Source organism: Panulirus ornatus, chromosome 17, assembly GCF_036320965.1.
Source record: "Panulirus ornatus isolate Po-2019 chromosome 17, ASM3632096v1, whole genome shotgun sequence".
NCBI lineage: Eukaryota > Metazoa > Arthropoda > Malacostraca > Decapoda > Palinuridae > Panulirus > Panulirus ornatus.
In genome coordinates this window covers 55366025-55381021 of record NC_092240.1, presented here as the reverse complement: position 1 = coordinate 55381021, position 14997 = coordinate 55366025, and the positions used below count along the sequence as shown (strand labels likewise).

The 14997-nt window shown below is 39.5% G+C and overlaps 1 protein-coding gene across 3 annotated transcripts in view; it reads left to right on the top strand.

Moving 5' to 3' along the window:
- LOC139754801 (putative RNA polymerase II subunit B1 CTD phosphatase RPAP2) overlaps positions 1-14997 on the top strand; it is a 35290-nt gene that overhangs the window by 6346 nt on the left and 13947 nt on the right. The window contains exons 5-8 of one of the 3 annotated variants that reach the window (XM_071672629.1): positions 1317-1482; positions 5341-5666; positions 12685-12808; positions 13563-13648. In XM_071672629.1, coding sequence (XP_071528730.1) covers positions 1317-1482; positions 5341-5666; positions 12685-12808; positions 13563-13648 — 702 coding nt within the window. Of the gene's footprint in view, positions 1-1316; positions 1483-5340; positions 5667-12684; positions 12809-13562; positions 13745-14997 lie in introns of all 3 variants that reach the window. The other 2 variants (XM_071672630.1, XM_071672628.1) reach the window with 2 other exon arrangements.

Sequence of the window (14997 nt, the reverse complement as noted above, 5' to 3'; positions counted from 1 at the left end):
GAGTCATTGGTAGATCTAGGGTCCCAGGTGAGAATGACAATGATGAAATTATATGTGGAATAAATACGTCAGTGGATGTGAGTGTTGATATGGCGTAGTTTCAACATAATGTCCATACATAAGGTAAAATAAGCACATAGAAGAGAAGTTAAACAAGAGCATGATTGGGTAGTTGTTTATACAAAAAGATATGATAGGTAGCATGCAGAATGTTGTCCTATGAGAGAGTTTTTTTCATGGTTTGTCAGATCATATGATAGCAATATGTAGTTTATCTTTTATGTTTTAGATTATATTGGTCTAGAAATGTGAGTGGAAAAAAGGAGAGAGATAAGACTAAGGTTGAAGAACACTTGACAACACTTAACTCACACAGTTCATTCTTCATAACTAGATTTTCCTGCATTGAGCACTATGTGCTAACCCTGCCTTTTGGCAATTTGGTGGGAGCAATAAGTTGTAGTAATAGGTAGAAAACATTTAGGTAAGTGCATTAAGTAAAAACATTAGAGAGAAGTAGTATGTAAGAACATTTGGAAAAAGCATTAGGTAGAAGTATTCAGTCGGAACATTGGGTAAGAGCCTCTGCAAACACTGTGCTAGAGTTGCCCTCCGCAGTGGCCACCTCTTGAGGGAGCTCCAGCTGGGAACAGGTATCAGAGATATAGATAGATGGGTAGACTAATAATAGGGGAAGAAGTAACCGGCTCTCTGAAGCATTAACCAAAATATTGTCTATGGAAGGAGAAATGAACTAAGATTTACATTATACAGGAAAATAGTCATGATTCAAGATGATCCCTCCTCTTGTCTTTCTAGAGATGATTTTTTTTTTGGTTTTCAAGTATGAAAAAACATTTATCTACTAAGGTAGAGCTGTGTTTGTCACATTAATTTTTGTGTCCCTTCCTTCTTTCTTCTTTTGACAAAAAACATATCTTGTGTCCTTACTGTAATATGCACAAGGCACAGGCTCAGGTGGCTGGTGAGTAATGAAGGTTTGCTGTGAGGTGGTGCCATCACTCAACCATGACAATAAAATCATAATCCTGGGTAGGTTGCTAGATGCGTGATGGATTTCAAGCTTCACATATGGTGCATCAAGGAATGTGAAGTCCTGGTGGATATATCCTGTTATACAGGATAAGATGGTGTTCTTGCACCTCTGTGAGTATTTGCTCTTCATAATTTCTTATGGCTCTGCCTCTAGAAGAGAAATAGTTTTCCATACTTCAAATCAACATTTTCTATTTTGAAATTGTTGTAAAAATAATGAAAGTTTTAAGGTGTAGAAAGTGCTTTTCATTTATTTACAGAATTTTTGCAGTGATGTGTGCTATGAGGCTTCAGACATCATACATAAGCAATTAGCAACAGACCCATTATATCTTCGTGACAGTGATGCTGCTGATATTAAGGATATTAAAATTCCTGTCTTGGAATGTTTACAAGGACGCTTTGGAAAACTGATAGATATCACAGGTAGTTACTATAGATTTTTTGTGCACTAAGATTTTCCAGGTTCTTGCCTGAAAGTTAATTTACAGAAGTTGCCAGGGGGTGATTGTTGATTTAGCCAACAGAAAGCCTTTAATTAACATATATTACAGAACAGACTTCCAAAAGATAGTCAGTGTAAGGAGATCAGTCCTACAGTGTGTTCCATAACAAAATATCTTGCACAACTATGACAGGAGGTAGAATATAACATTTGGCAGTTCTGCTGGGATAAAGAAAACGAGATTTTTGAAGGAAAGGGTTTGTTACAGTACATGAGAGTGCAAAAGGAGAGATAAGTAATTGGAGGGAATTGATGAGATGCAGTAATTTAGGTATTTTGAATTACAGGTAGAGTTGACTTTCTTTTATGATTAAAAGACTGCTTTACAATGTAACTAAAGTAGTTTTAGCTATAAAGTCATTATAGTATAGTGATATTAAGATGTTCAGAAAGTAAGAAACAATCTTGTCAAGTGGCAAGCCAGAGAGAGATTAGGGATGTGGGCCATTTGGTGGGTGTGTCTCTATATCTTCCAGTTAACTTTATGGTTCATTTAAATTACTACTTTGCACATTTGCCTTACTAGCTTTATTTACACAGTAAGTCTAGTATGGTAGTAATAGAACATTTGATAATGAGAATAATTGTATCAACAACAAGTGAGATGGGGGAAGGGAGGGAGAAGGAGGAGAGAGGCACGTGTTGAGTGGTGTGAGGGTTCATATTCTGTTGCTGATAGATTGTTAGTTTACGCCATGGAGGTCTTGGCCCCAAGGAGGTTTTAATGTATGATCATCCCTTTCAGTCCTAGCCTTATATGATATACAGTTGATCAGTGGATTCCTAACCGTTTATACTGTACAGCCAGAATTTTCCAGCCCACATCTGAAGGAACCAATAATTCCTTTACTGACTAGAGGCTTGGGTAGAGGCCACTTTTCATTGGCAACTCTAGTTAGGATGCAGTTACCCAGAGACCATGAAGGGATGACATAATGTGGGCACCCTACCCATGCAATACAGACAGACAAGATTTTTTTATGGTTCAGGTCACAGAAATAGCTGACCATCATTTATGGTTCAGGTCACAGAAACAGCCAAGCATCATATATGGTTCCGGTCACAGAAACAGCCAAGCATCATGTATGGTTCAGGTCACAGAAACAGCCAAGCATCATGTATGGTTCAGGTCAGAGAAACAGCCAAGCATCATGTATGGTTCAGGTCAGAGAAACAGTTAAGCATCATGTATAGTTCAGGTCAGAGAAACATTTAAGCATCATGTATGGTTCAGGTCACAGAAACATCCAAGAACCAACCATGCACGGTTCAGGTCACAGAAACAGCTAAGCATCGTATGTGGACGTACTAAGATATCATTAGAAGTGCCTCTGAATGACAGTCAATCTCCAGGTGAATGGAGGAAAATGAAACTGGAGTAAGATGCATCAGATCAGAGTATGTTATGGGACACAAAGATTTAAATGCCATAGTATTGCACCAAGGTTTAAATGTCCATCATGAACTTTCTTTAAGTAGTTCAAATATTTTTCTTATATTTCAAGTATAACTATTTAGCTTCAGGTGGAGATACAATTTTTTTAATGTGGTCAAGACTGAAAGGGTTTGATGATTACTTTGTACTATTATGGTATTGTTTTTAGCTTCACAGCAGGTGTGATAAAATATTCAGAAAAGGAGAAAAAACATTTAATTAAAATTGTTTGTCAGATGTGATGTTTGGTTCTCATTTAGTTTCATTGCCAGAGTAGGTCAGTATACAGTGGGCTTTGAGATAGGATTATGCTAGAATAGAATTAAAGGATGAACTTCCCTTCCTGCTATGTTCCACTAATGCATGTGGAACATGCATTTGGCAAGGTTTACAAACTTTTTTGTGTTATACCTACAATGAAGTAGTTGGGGGAAACCATAGAAAGGTATATGGGGGCCAGGCTGTGGATAGGGGCTCTGGTTTTGGTGCATTATACATGACAGAGTGGTAGTGAACAAATGAGGCTGTTTTTCGTATGTTTCTGCTACTACCTCTATTGTTGGAATGGCAAACAAGCATGAAAAAAAGTGGCTGCTGCAAAAACAATGTTCATCAGTAATGATACAAGAAGTATAAAGTAAGATAGATAAATTTCTTTAGATGTAAAATTGGGAGTGTTAAGGTCATTTAGAAAATGTGAAAATCTTTCTCAAAAATGTCAGGATTTGCTGCATCCATGTTTGGAACAATACCTGTTTTGAAAACAGGTAAAAGCTAGTGCTCAGGCTCCCACTTTTAAAAGTGCTATAAAAGTGATAGCAATAGGGATAGTAATGACATGATATTAGTACAGAACAAAAGTGATGCCATAGATACATATTGCATGATATAAATGAAAGTTAGAATGCAGGAAAAAGAAAGATGAAAGTGATGATAAGCACACTGTTCTTTCTGATATTTTCATGAAAGAGATTCTGAAGCTAATAAACGGATGACTAGTATGAATATTTTTTTGCTATAGGAATTAAAACTTGGTCAAATGATACCCTGAATACCACATTTTATTTAAACAGATTAATGTAGACAGAGTAAATGCCTAACAGCTATTGAGGAAAAAGGTAAGAATGCATTTCTTGATGATATCAATAAGAAAATGATGGTGTTAATAAGAAACCAATGTATAGAAAAGATGGTGTTATATTTGAAAATAGATTCAGCCAGCATGATGTATTAACAGAGAGAAAAAGCCTAGTCCTAGGGTCAGGATGAATTTGTAAAAGAGAGTGCTGTATTTGAAGAAAACATGGAGGCGGAAGTGAATCACAGGGTGGGGGAGGGGACGAAAGTTCTGAGAGCGTTGAAGAATGTGTGTAAGTTGAGAGCATTATCTCGGAAAGCAAAAATGGGTATATTTGAAGGAATAGTGGTTCCAACAATGTTATATGGTTGCGAGGTGTGGGCTATGGATAGAGTTGTGCGGAGGAGGGTGGATGTGCTGGAAATGAGATGTTTGAGGACAATATGTGGTGTGAGGTGGTTTGATTGAGTAAGTGATAATAGGGCAAGAGAGATGTGTGGTAATGAAAAGAGTGTGGTTGAGAGAGCAGAAGAGGGTGTTTTGAAATAGTTTGGTCACATGGAGAGAATGAGTGAGGAAAGTTTAACCAAGAGAATATATGTGTCAGAGGTGGAGGAAACGAGGAGAAGTGGGAGACCAAATTGGATGTGGAAAGATGGACTTAAAAAGATTTTGAGTGATCGGGGCCTGAATATGCAGGAGGGTGAAAGGCGTGCAAGGAATAGAGTGAATTGGAATGATGTGGTATACCGGGGTCAACGTGCTGTGAGTGGATTGAACCAGGGCATGTGAAGCATCTGGGGTAAACCATAGAAAGTTCTGTGGGGCCTGGATGTGGAAAGGGAGCTGTAGTTTTGGTGCATTAGTACATGACAGCTAGAGACTGAGTGTGAGCGGTTGTGGCCTTTGTTGTCTTTTCCTAGCGCTACCTTGCGCACATGAGGGGGGAGGGGGTTGCTATTTCATGTGTGGCGGGGTGGCGATGGGAATGAATAAAGGCAGACAGTATGAATTATGTACATGTGTATATATGTATAAGTCTGTGTGTGTATATATATGTATACGTTGAGATGTATAGGTATGTATATGTGCATGTGTGGACTTGTATGTATATACATGTGTATGTAGGTGGGTTGGGCCATTCTTTCGTCTGTTTCCTTGCGCTACCTCGCTAACACAGGAGACAGCGACAAAGCAAAATAAATATAAATATAAATAATCAAATTACCCTGAACTAGATGAATAATTCATTGTAATATGTTACAGGAGGACTGTTAAATCCAAAAGAAAAGAGACCAAAGGAAAAGAAGAGTCATACAACATTTGATGAAATTGCTCAGGAAACCTTAATCACATGTTCAGAAAATGTACAGAATAATGGGGAAGGCAAGTCACAAGATATTACAAGTGATGAGGATGATATGAAAAATGTCGATGACAGAGTTAAAAGAACTTCAAAGACAGCTGAAACACATTGTGAAGAAAATAACAAAGATGAAAGTAAATCTGAAAAGACTTCTACAGAACAAAGCGTGAATGAACAAATGGATAAGGCAAAGGAAAGTGAAGACCCATTCAAATCAGTTTTTATGGTAAGTTTATTATTACCATGTGGCTGTTGGCAACTCAAGGGTGGGCTGTTTTGATAACTGTTTTTTTTCGTACACCTTAAGGCTTTGGAACTCTCAACCCTTTCATGTCTTTCCCGGTAACTATGACCTGGCACTTTTTAAAAGACATTTTTCAGTTCCTCCAAATTTCATGAATACTTTAACTTGTCTCTTGTTTTCCCATTCTTTAAATTCTTTATATTTCAGTTAAGACTATTGTTTGTGACTGCAATCTTCAACATGGAAAAAAGTCAGTAAACAGCAGTGCTCTGTGCAATATTATCTGCTTGATGTTACATGATATTCTTATGTGTGTCCAATAATCTTTTAGTGTATCATTTCATCATTGTTCTCCCACAGTTGCCGTCATTATTTCAAAGTGATACCTTTTTTCCTTTAATAAGTGCAAAAGTTAGTCCATAAGTTACAATAAGTTGTTAGATATGAAAGAAACCATTTCATTACTATAATTCTCCCAGTTTGTATAGATTATTTTACTTTTTTGCTATTTTGAATTTCTATCCATGAGGATAGAGAAAGAATATTTATTCATTTTATTTATTTATGTATTATACTTTGTCACTGTCTCCCGCGTTAGCGAGGTAGCACAAAGAAACAGACGAAAGAATGGCCCAACCCACCCACATACACATGTATATACACACACGTCCACACACGCACATATACATACCTATACATTTCAACGTATACGTATATATACACACACAGACATATATATATATTATTTATATTTTATTTATTTTGCTTTGTCGCTGTCTCCCGTGTTAGTGAGGTAGCACAAGGAAACAGACGAAAGAATGGCCCAACCCTCCCACATACACATGTATATACATACATGTCCACACACGCAAATATACATACCTATACATTTCAACGTATACATATATAGACACACACACAAGACATATACATATATACACATGTACATAATCCATACTGTCTGCCCTTATTCATTTCCATCGCCACCCCACCACATATGAAATGACAATCCCCTCCCCCTGTTTGTGCGCGAGGTAGTGCTAGAAAAAGACAACAAGGGCCACATTTGTTCACACTCAGTCTCTAGCTGTCATGTATAATGCACCGAAACCACAGCTCCCTTTCCACATCCAGGCCCCACAAAACTATCCATGGTTTACCCCAGATGCTTCACATGCCCTGGTTCAATCCATTGACAGCACATCGACCCTGGGATACCGCATGTTCCAATTCACTCTATTCCTTGCACGCCTTTCACCCTCCTGGATGTTCAGGCCCCGATCACTCAGAATCTTTTTCACCCCTTCTTTCCACCTTCAATTTTGTCTCCCACTTCTCCTCGTTCCCACCACCTCTGACACATGTATCCTCTTTGTCAATCTTTCCTCACTTATTCTCTCCATGCGACCAAACCATTTCAAAACACCCTCTTCTGCTCTCTCAACCATACTCTTTTTATTACCGCACATCTCTTACCCATTCATTACTTATTCGATCAAACCACCTCACACCACATATTGCCCTCAAACATCTCATCTCCAGCATGTCCACCCAACTCCTCACAACTCTACCTATAGCCCATGCCTCACAACCAAATAACGTTGGAACCACTGTTCCGTAAAACATACCCATTTTTGCTTTCCAAGATAACGTTTTCGACTTCCACACATTCTTCAACGCTCCCAGAACTTTCGCCCCCTCCCCCGCCCTATGACTCACTTCCACTTCCATGGTTCCATCTGCTGTCAAATCCACTCCCAGATATCTAAAACACTTCACTTCCCAGATATCTAAAACACTTCATTCTTCCAATTTTTCTCCATTCAAACTTACCTCCCAATTGACTTGTCCCACAACCCTACTGTACCTAATAACCTTGCTCTTATTCACATTTACTCTCAGCTTTCTTCTTTCACACACTTTACCAAACTTAGTCACGAGCTTCTGCAGTTTCTCACACGAAGCAGCCACCAGCGCTGTATCATCAGTGAACAACAACTGACTCACTTCCCAAGCTCCCTCATCCACAACAGACTTCATACTTGCCCCTCTTTCCAAAACTCTTGCATTCACCTCCCTAACAACCCCATCCATAAACAAATTAAACAACCATAGAGACATCACACACCCCTGCCACAAACCAACGTTCGCTGAGAACCAATCACTTTCCTCTCTTCCAACTAGAACACATTCCTTACATCCTCGATAAAGACTTTTCACTGTTTCTAACAACTTGCCTCCCTCACCATATATTCTTAATACCTTCCACAGAGCATCTCTATCAACTTTATCATATGCCTTCTCCAGATCCATAAATGCTACATACAAATCTGTTTGCTTTTCTCAGTATTTCTCACATACATTCTTCAAAGCAAACACCTGATCCACACATCCTCTACCACTTCAGAAACCACACTGCTCTTCCCCAATCTGATGCTCCGTACATGCCTCCACCCTCTCAATCAATGCCCTCCCATATGATTTCCCAGAAATACTCAACAAACTTATACCTCTGTAATTTGAGCACTCACCTTTATCCCCTTTGCCTTTGTACAGTGGCACTAAGCAAGCATTCTGCCAATCCTCAGGCACCCCACAATGAGTCATATACACATTAAATAACCTTACCAACCGGTCAACAATACTGTCACCCCTTTTTTAATAAATTCCATTGCCATACAATCCAAACCCGCTGCCTTGCTGGCTTTCTTTTTCTGCAAAGCTTTTTCTACCTCTTCTCTGTTTACCAAATCATTTTCCCTAACCCTCTCACTTTGCACACCACCTCGACCAAAACACCCTATATCTGCCACTCTATCATCAAACACATTCAACAAACCTTCAAAATACTCACTCCATCTCCTTCTCACATCACCACTACTTGTTATCACCTCCCCATTAGCCCTCTTCACTGATGTTCCCATTTGTTCCCTTGTCTTAGGCATTTTATTTACCTCCTTCCAAAACATCTTTTTTTTCTCCCTAAAATTTAATGATACTCTCTCACCCCCAACTCTCATTTGCCCTCTTTTTCACCTCTTGCACCCTTCTCTTGACCTCCTGTCTCTTTCTTTTATACATCTCCCAGTCATTTGCATTATTTCCCTGCAAAAATCGTCTAAATGCCTCTCTCTTCTCTTTCACTAATAATCTTACTTCTTCATCCCACAACTCACTACCCTTTCTAATCTGCCCACCTCCCATGCTTCTCATGCCACAAGTATCTTTTGCGCACTCCATCACTGCTTCCCTAAATACATCCCATTCCTCCTCCACTCCCCTTATGTCCTTTTTTCTCACATTTTTCCATTCTGTACTCAGTCTCTCCTGGTACTTCCTCACACAAGTCTCCTTCCCAAGCTCGCTTACTCTCCCCACTCTCTTCACCCCAACATTCTCTCTTCTTTTCTGAAAACCTCTACAAATCTTCACCTTCGCCTCTACAAGATAATGATCAGACTTCCCTCCAGTTGCACCTCTCAGCACATCAACATCCAAAAGTCTCTCTTTCGTGTGCCTATCAATTAACATATAATCCAATAACGCTCTCTGGCCATCCCTCCTACTTACATATGTATACTTATGTATATCTCTCTTTTTAAACCAGGTATTCCCAATCACCAGTCCTTTTTCAGCACATAAATCTACAAGCTCTTCACCATTTCCATTTACAACACTGAACACCCCATGTACACCAATTATTCCCTCAACTGCCACATTACTCACCTTTGCATTCAAATCACCCATCTCTATAACATGGTCTCGAGCATCAAAACTACTAACACACTCATTCAGCTGCTCCCAAAACACTTGCCTCTCATGGTCTTTCTTCTCTTGCCCAGGTGCATATGCGCCAATAATCACCCATCTCTCTCCATCCACTTTCAGTTTAACCCATATCAATCTGGAGTTTACTTTCTTACACTCATTCACATACTCCTACCAAACCTGTTTCAGGAGTAGTGCTACTCCTACCCTGCTCTTGTCCTCTCACTAACCCCTGACTTTACTCCCAAGACATTCCCAAACCACTCATCTCCTTTACCCTTGAGCTTTGTTTCACTCAAAGCCAAAACATCCAGGTTTCTTTCCTCAACATGCTACCTATCTCTACTTTTTTCTCTTCTTGGTTACATCCACACACATTTAGACACCCCAATCTGAGCCTTCGAGGAGGATGAGCACTCCCCGCATTACTCCTTCTCCTGTTTCCTCTTTTAGAAAGTTAAAATACAAGGAAGGAAGGGTTTCTAGCCCCCCGCTCCCTTTCCCTTTAGTCGCCCTCTATGACTCGTGAGGAATGCGTGGGAAGTATTCTTTCTCCCCTATTCCTTTATACATAATTCATATTTGCTACCTTTATTCATTCCCATCACCACCCTGCCACACATGAAATGACAACCCCCTCCCCCGCACATACACGAGGTAGCATTAGGAAAAGACAACAAAGGCCACATTCATTCACACTCATTCTCTAGCTGTCATGTATAATGCACGAAACCCAGCTCCCTTTCCACATCCAGGCCCCCACAAAACTTTCCCTGGTTTACCCTAGATGCTTCACATGCCCTGGTTCAGTTCATTGACAGCTTGTCGACCCTGGTATACCAAATCGTTCCAATTCACTCTATTCCTTGCACGCCTTTCACCCTCCAGCATGCTCAGGCCCCGTTTGCTCAAAATCTTTTTCGCTCCATCCTCCACCTCCAATTTGGTCTCCCACTTCTCCTCATTCCCTCCACCTCTGACACATATATCCATTTTGTCAATCTTTCCTCACTCATTCTCTCCATATGAACAAACCATTTCAAAATACCCTCTTCTGCTCTCTCAACCACACTCTTTTTATTACCACACATCTCTCTTACCCTTTCATTACTTACTCGATCAAACCACCTTACAACACATATTGTCCTCAAACATCTCATTTCCAACACATCCACCCTCCTTTGCACAACCCTATTTATAACCCACACCTCACAACCATATAACATTATTAGAACCACTATTCCTTTAAACATACCCATTTTGCTTTCTGATATAATGTTCTCACCTTCCACACATTTTTCAATGCTCCCAGATCTTTCACCCCCCCTCCCCCTCCCAGTGACTCACTTCTGCTTCCATGGTTCCATCCACTGCCAAATCCACTCCCAGATATCTAAAACACTTCACTTCCTTCAGTTTTTCTCCATTTAAACTTACCTCCCAGTTTACGTGTCCCTCAACCCTACTGTACCTAATAACCTTGCTTTTATTCACATTTACTCTCAGCTTTCTTCTTTCACACACTTTACCACACTCAATCACCAGCTTCTGCAGTTTCTCACTCGAATCAGCCACCAGCGCTCTATCATCAGCGAACAACAGCTGACTCACTTCCCTGATCCACAACAGACTGCATACTTGCCCCTCTTTCCAAAACTCTTACATTCACCTCCCTAACAACCCCATCCATAAACAAATTAAACAACCATGGAGACATCGCACACCCTTTCCACAAACCGACATTCACTGAGAACCAATCACTTTCCTCTCTTCCTACTCATACACATGCCTTACATCCTCGATAAAAACTTTTCAGAGCTTCTAGCAACTGGTCTCCCACACCATATATTCGTAATACCTGAACACAGAGCATCTCTATCAACTCTATCATATGCCTTCTCCAGATCCATAAATGGTACATATAAATCCATTTGTTTTTCTAAGTATTTCTCACATCAATTTCAAAGCAAACACCTGATCCACACATCCTCTACCACTTCTGAAACCACACTGCTCTTACCCAATCTGATGCTCTGTATATGCCTTCACCCTCTCAATCAATGCCCTCCCATATGATTTCCCAGGAATACTCAATAAACGTATACCTCTGTAATTTGAGCACTCACCTTTATCCCCTTTGCCCTTGTACAATGGCACTATGCATGCATTCCGCCAATCCTCAGGCACTTCACCATGAACCATACATACATTAGATATCCTTACCAACCAGTCAACCACACAGTCACCCCCTTTTTTAATAAATATACCCTCTTATTTCCTTGAGGGATTTCCCAAAGGGAACAAGCATCAGAGATATAGGTAGATAGATTTGATCAAGTGAGTAATGAAAGGGTAAGAGAGATATGTGGTAATAAAAAGAGTGTGGTTGAGAGAGCAGAAGAAGGTGTTTTGAAATGGTTTGTTCACATGGAGAGAATAAGTGAGGAAAGATTGACAAAGAGGATGTATGTGTCAGAGGTGGGGGGAACGAGGAGAAGTGGGAGACCAAATTGGAGGTGGAAGGATGGAGTGGAAAAGATTTTGAGCGATAGGGGCCTGAACATACAGGAGGGTGAAAGGTGTGCAAGGAATAGAGTGAATTGGAACAATGTGGTATACCGGGTTCGACGTGCTGTCAATGGATTGAACCAGGGCATGTGAAGTGTCTGGGGTAAACCATGGAAAGTTTTGTGGGGCCCGGATGTGGAAAGGGAGCTGTGGTTTCGGTGCATTATACATGACAGCTAGAGACTGAGTGTGAACGAATGTGGCCTTTGTAGTCTTTTCCTAGTGCTACCTCGCGCACGTGCGGGGGGAGGGGGCTGTCATTTCATGTGTGGCGGGGTGGCAACGGGAATGAGTAAAGGTCAGCTAGTATGAATTATGTACATGTGTATATATGTACATGTGTATAATTATGTACATGTGTATATATGTCTGTGTATGTATATATATGTATACGTTGAAATGTATATGTTTGTATAGGTTTGTATATGTGCGTGTGGGGACGTGTATGTATATACATGTGTATATGGGTGGGTTGGGCCTTACTTTCATTTGTTTCCTTGTACTACCTCGCTAACGCAGGAGACAGCGAGAAAGTATAATAAATAATGATAAGATTTCCTCTATGTTGTAGAAGTTGATTTTGAGAGAATGGAAAATGGAGAATGCTTGAAATCCTTCCCCTTGTGTCATAGACTGCACACTTACTTGTTTTGTATTCATTCAGGTGGAACGGGCCCTTAGACAGTGGATGTCCTTTGACTCGTTACGTGTGGTTTTGGGAGACAGGTACGTGAAGGGAATGTTGAAACATATTGGCACGACTATGGATGGTTATTGGACAACCTCAGGTTAGTTGAAATCTCTTCATTTATTTTCTTAGAGGATTAGAGTTTTTTTTTGCCCTAAAACCACTTTTATAACTAAAGACTTTTAGTTAATCAGTACATTAGACCTCATTAGATGTGGTAAATGAATTATATAGAACTTGAGGTATTCATATGATGTTTGATTGTGTGCAGTGGATAGATTTTGTATTTGAGGGTGGAGATATAATTGGTGATATTAATCTCAACTGATAAGTCAAGTTAGTATGCACAGGTAAAGATTAAGAAGGACATATAGTGGTATGAAAGCTGAAATTCACTTCAGCAAACTGAATGTAAGTTGAGGATATATATGAGCGAAACTGTTAGGTAATCGTTGCTATCCACCCATGTAAATGTGAATGGAGGTAAAGGAGGTAGATAGATATTTAGATGATAGTTTGAGAATAGGTTGAGAAATCAAAATGATTTTGGAATTACATAGTGACTCTGTATGTGTGGGTGTGTGTGTCAGTGATGCCATAAAGAAGGAATGTCTCAAGATGGAATGTGACCATAGTCTTTAAGTCTTTACATTATACACTGTACTCTGTAGCAGTACAAAACACTTGTGGATTTGACCATGCTTATAGGTGTGTTAATTGTTTCATCCATATTGCTTTGTAGTCATATGCACTGATTTTTTTTATTTTTTATTCAGATTCATGTATGTAAACTCTTTGAGTGTCAATCATTAAAAATATATATATCATTTAGCATATACTGTTTATTCCCTAAGGTTTAAGGTTGAGTGTAGAAGACAAAGCAAAATACTTCGCTATATGTCGCAAACTTGACCATGAAGAGATGCAGTATGATGATATGGTAAGCAAGCAATCAGAAGATGTAAATGTGCAATCTAGGCTTCCCCTTCCCATCTATAAGCAACTGCAGGAGGATGCAGAGAAACAGAAATTGAAGGTAGTTACTTGTACCTGAAGATGTTTTAATGTTGTATCATTATAAATCCAAGTAGAGAATACATGGCAATAAACCCCATACAGAGCAAGAATGAGTGTATTTTTGTTGTTGTTTACTTTGTGTTCAAATTGTGTGTGACCCATCAGTCTTTATGTGTTTCCTGCACCGTAAACTACTGTAAGACATGTGCCAGACAATTTTTCCAGCAGGAAGGCTTAACCCAAGATGAGGATAGCTTTCCTTCCTTCTGTTAAATATTTGCCACTTCCAACAGCTTTTTCTGTGGGCCAGCCAACAGTGCAAATGAAGCATTTATTAGGTCATTATCCAACCACTATTAATTCTGCCCAATGTATGACAGAAACACTGGCAGACCAGCAGAAAGATTCTTTCTATGATTAAACCCGTGTAAATTTCGTGGGTCTCTTACCATAGTGGAATCCAGATGGGACATTGTTTATTTGCAGAGAAATTAAAAAGAGTGGCACATGTATAACATTTCATACGATAAAGTTATATGAATGGGATAGGGATTTTGAAGAATATTAATGAATTCAAGTACTGCAGAAGTGAGAGTTACTGGAAGGAAGAGAATCATAGTTTGTGTCAAGACATATAGAGGAATGGGTTGACGATACACTGTTGATTTTAGTTGAGAGGGACTACAGTTTTTTATGATCTGAGTTGAATGCAGGGTATTTGGGTCAGAGTGGTATGCAAAATGAGAGACTCGTGAAGAATGGTTTGGTGAGGAGAGAAGAGTTGGTGAAGGCCTTTTGTAAGATGAATTGTGTACACTGGATTGGATGGTATTGCAGATGAAATTTCTTAAGAAAAGGGTAGACTGTGTTTTTGATTGAGTAATGAGGATTTTTATTGTATGTGTGGAATATGGTACGGTGCTTGAGGATTAGCGAAATGCCTGTATAATGCCATTGTATAAAGGCAAGGGAGATAAAGTTGAGTGTTCAAACTACAAAGGTGTAAATGTGTTGAGTGTACCTGATAAGTTATATGGGAGATACTGATTAAGGGTGAAGAAAGGTACAGAGCATCAGATTTGGGAGGAGCAGTGTGGCATCACAAGTGGCAGGAGGTGTGTTGATTGGGTGTTTGCTTTAAAGGATGTGTGAGAGAAATACTTAGAGAAACAGATGGATTTATATGTAGCATTTATGGATCTGGAGAATGCATATGATATGGTTGATAGGAATGGCATGTAGAAGGTCTTAATGATATATGGTGTGGAAGGA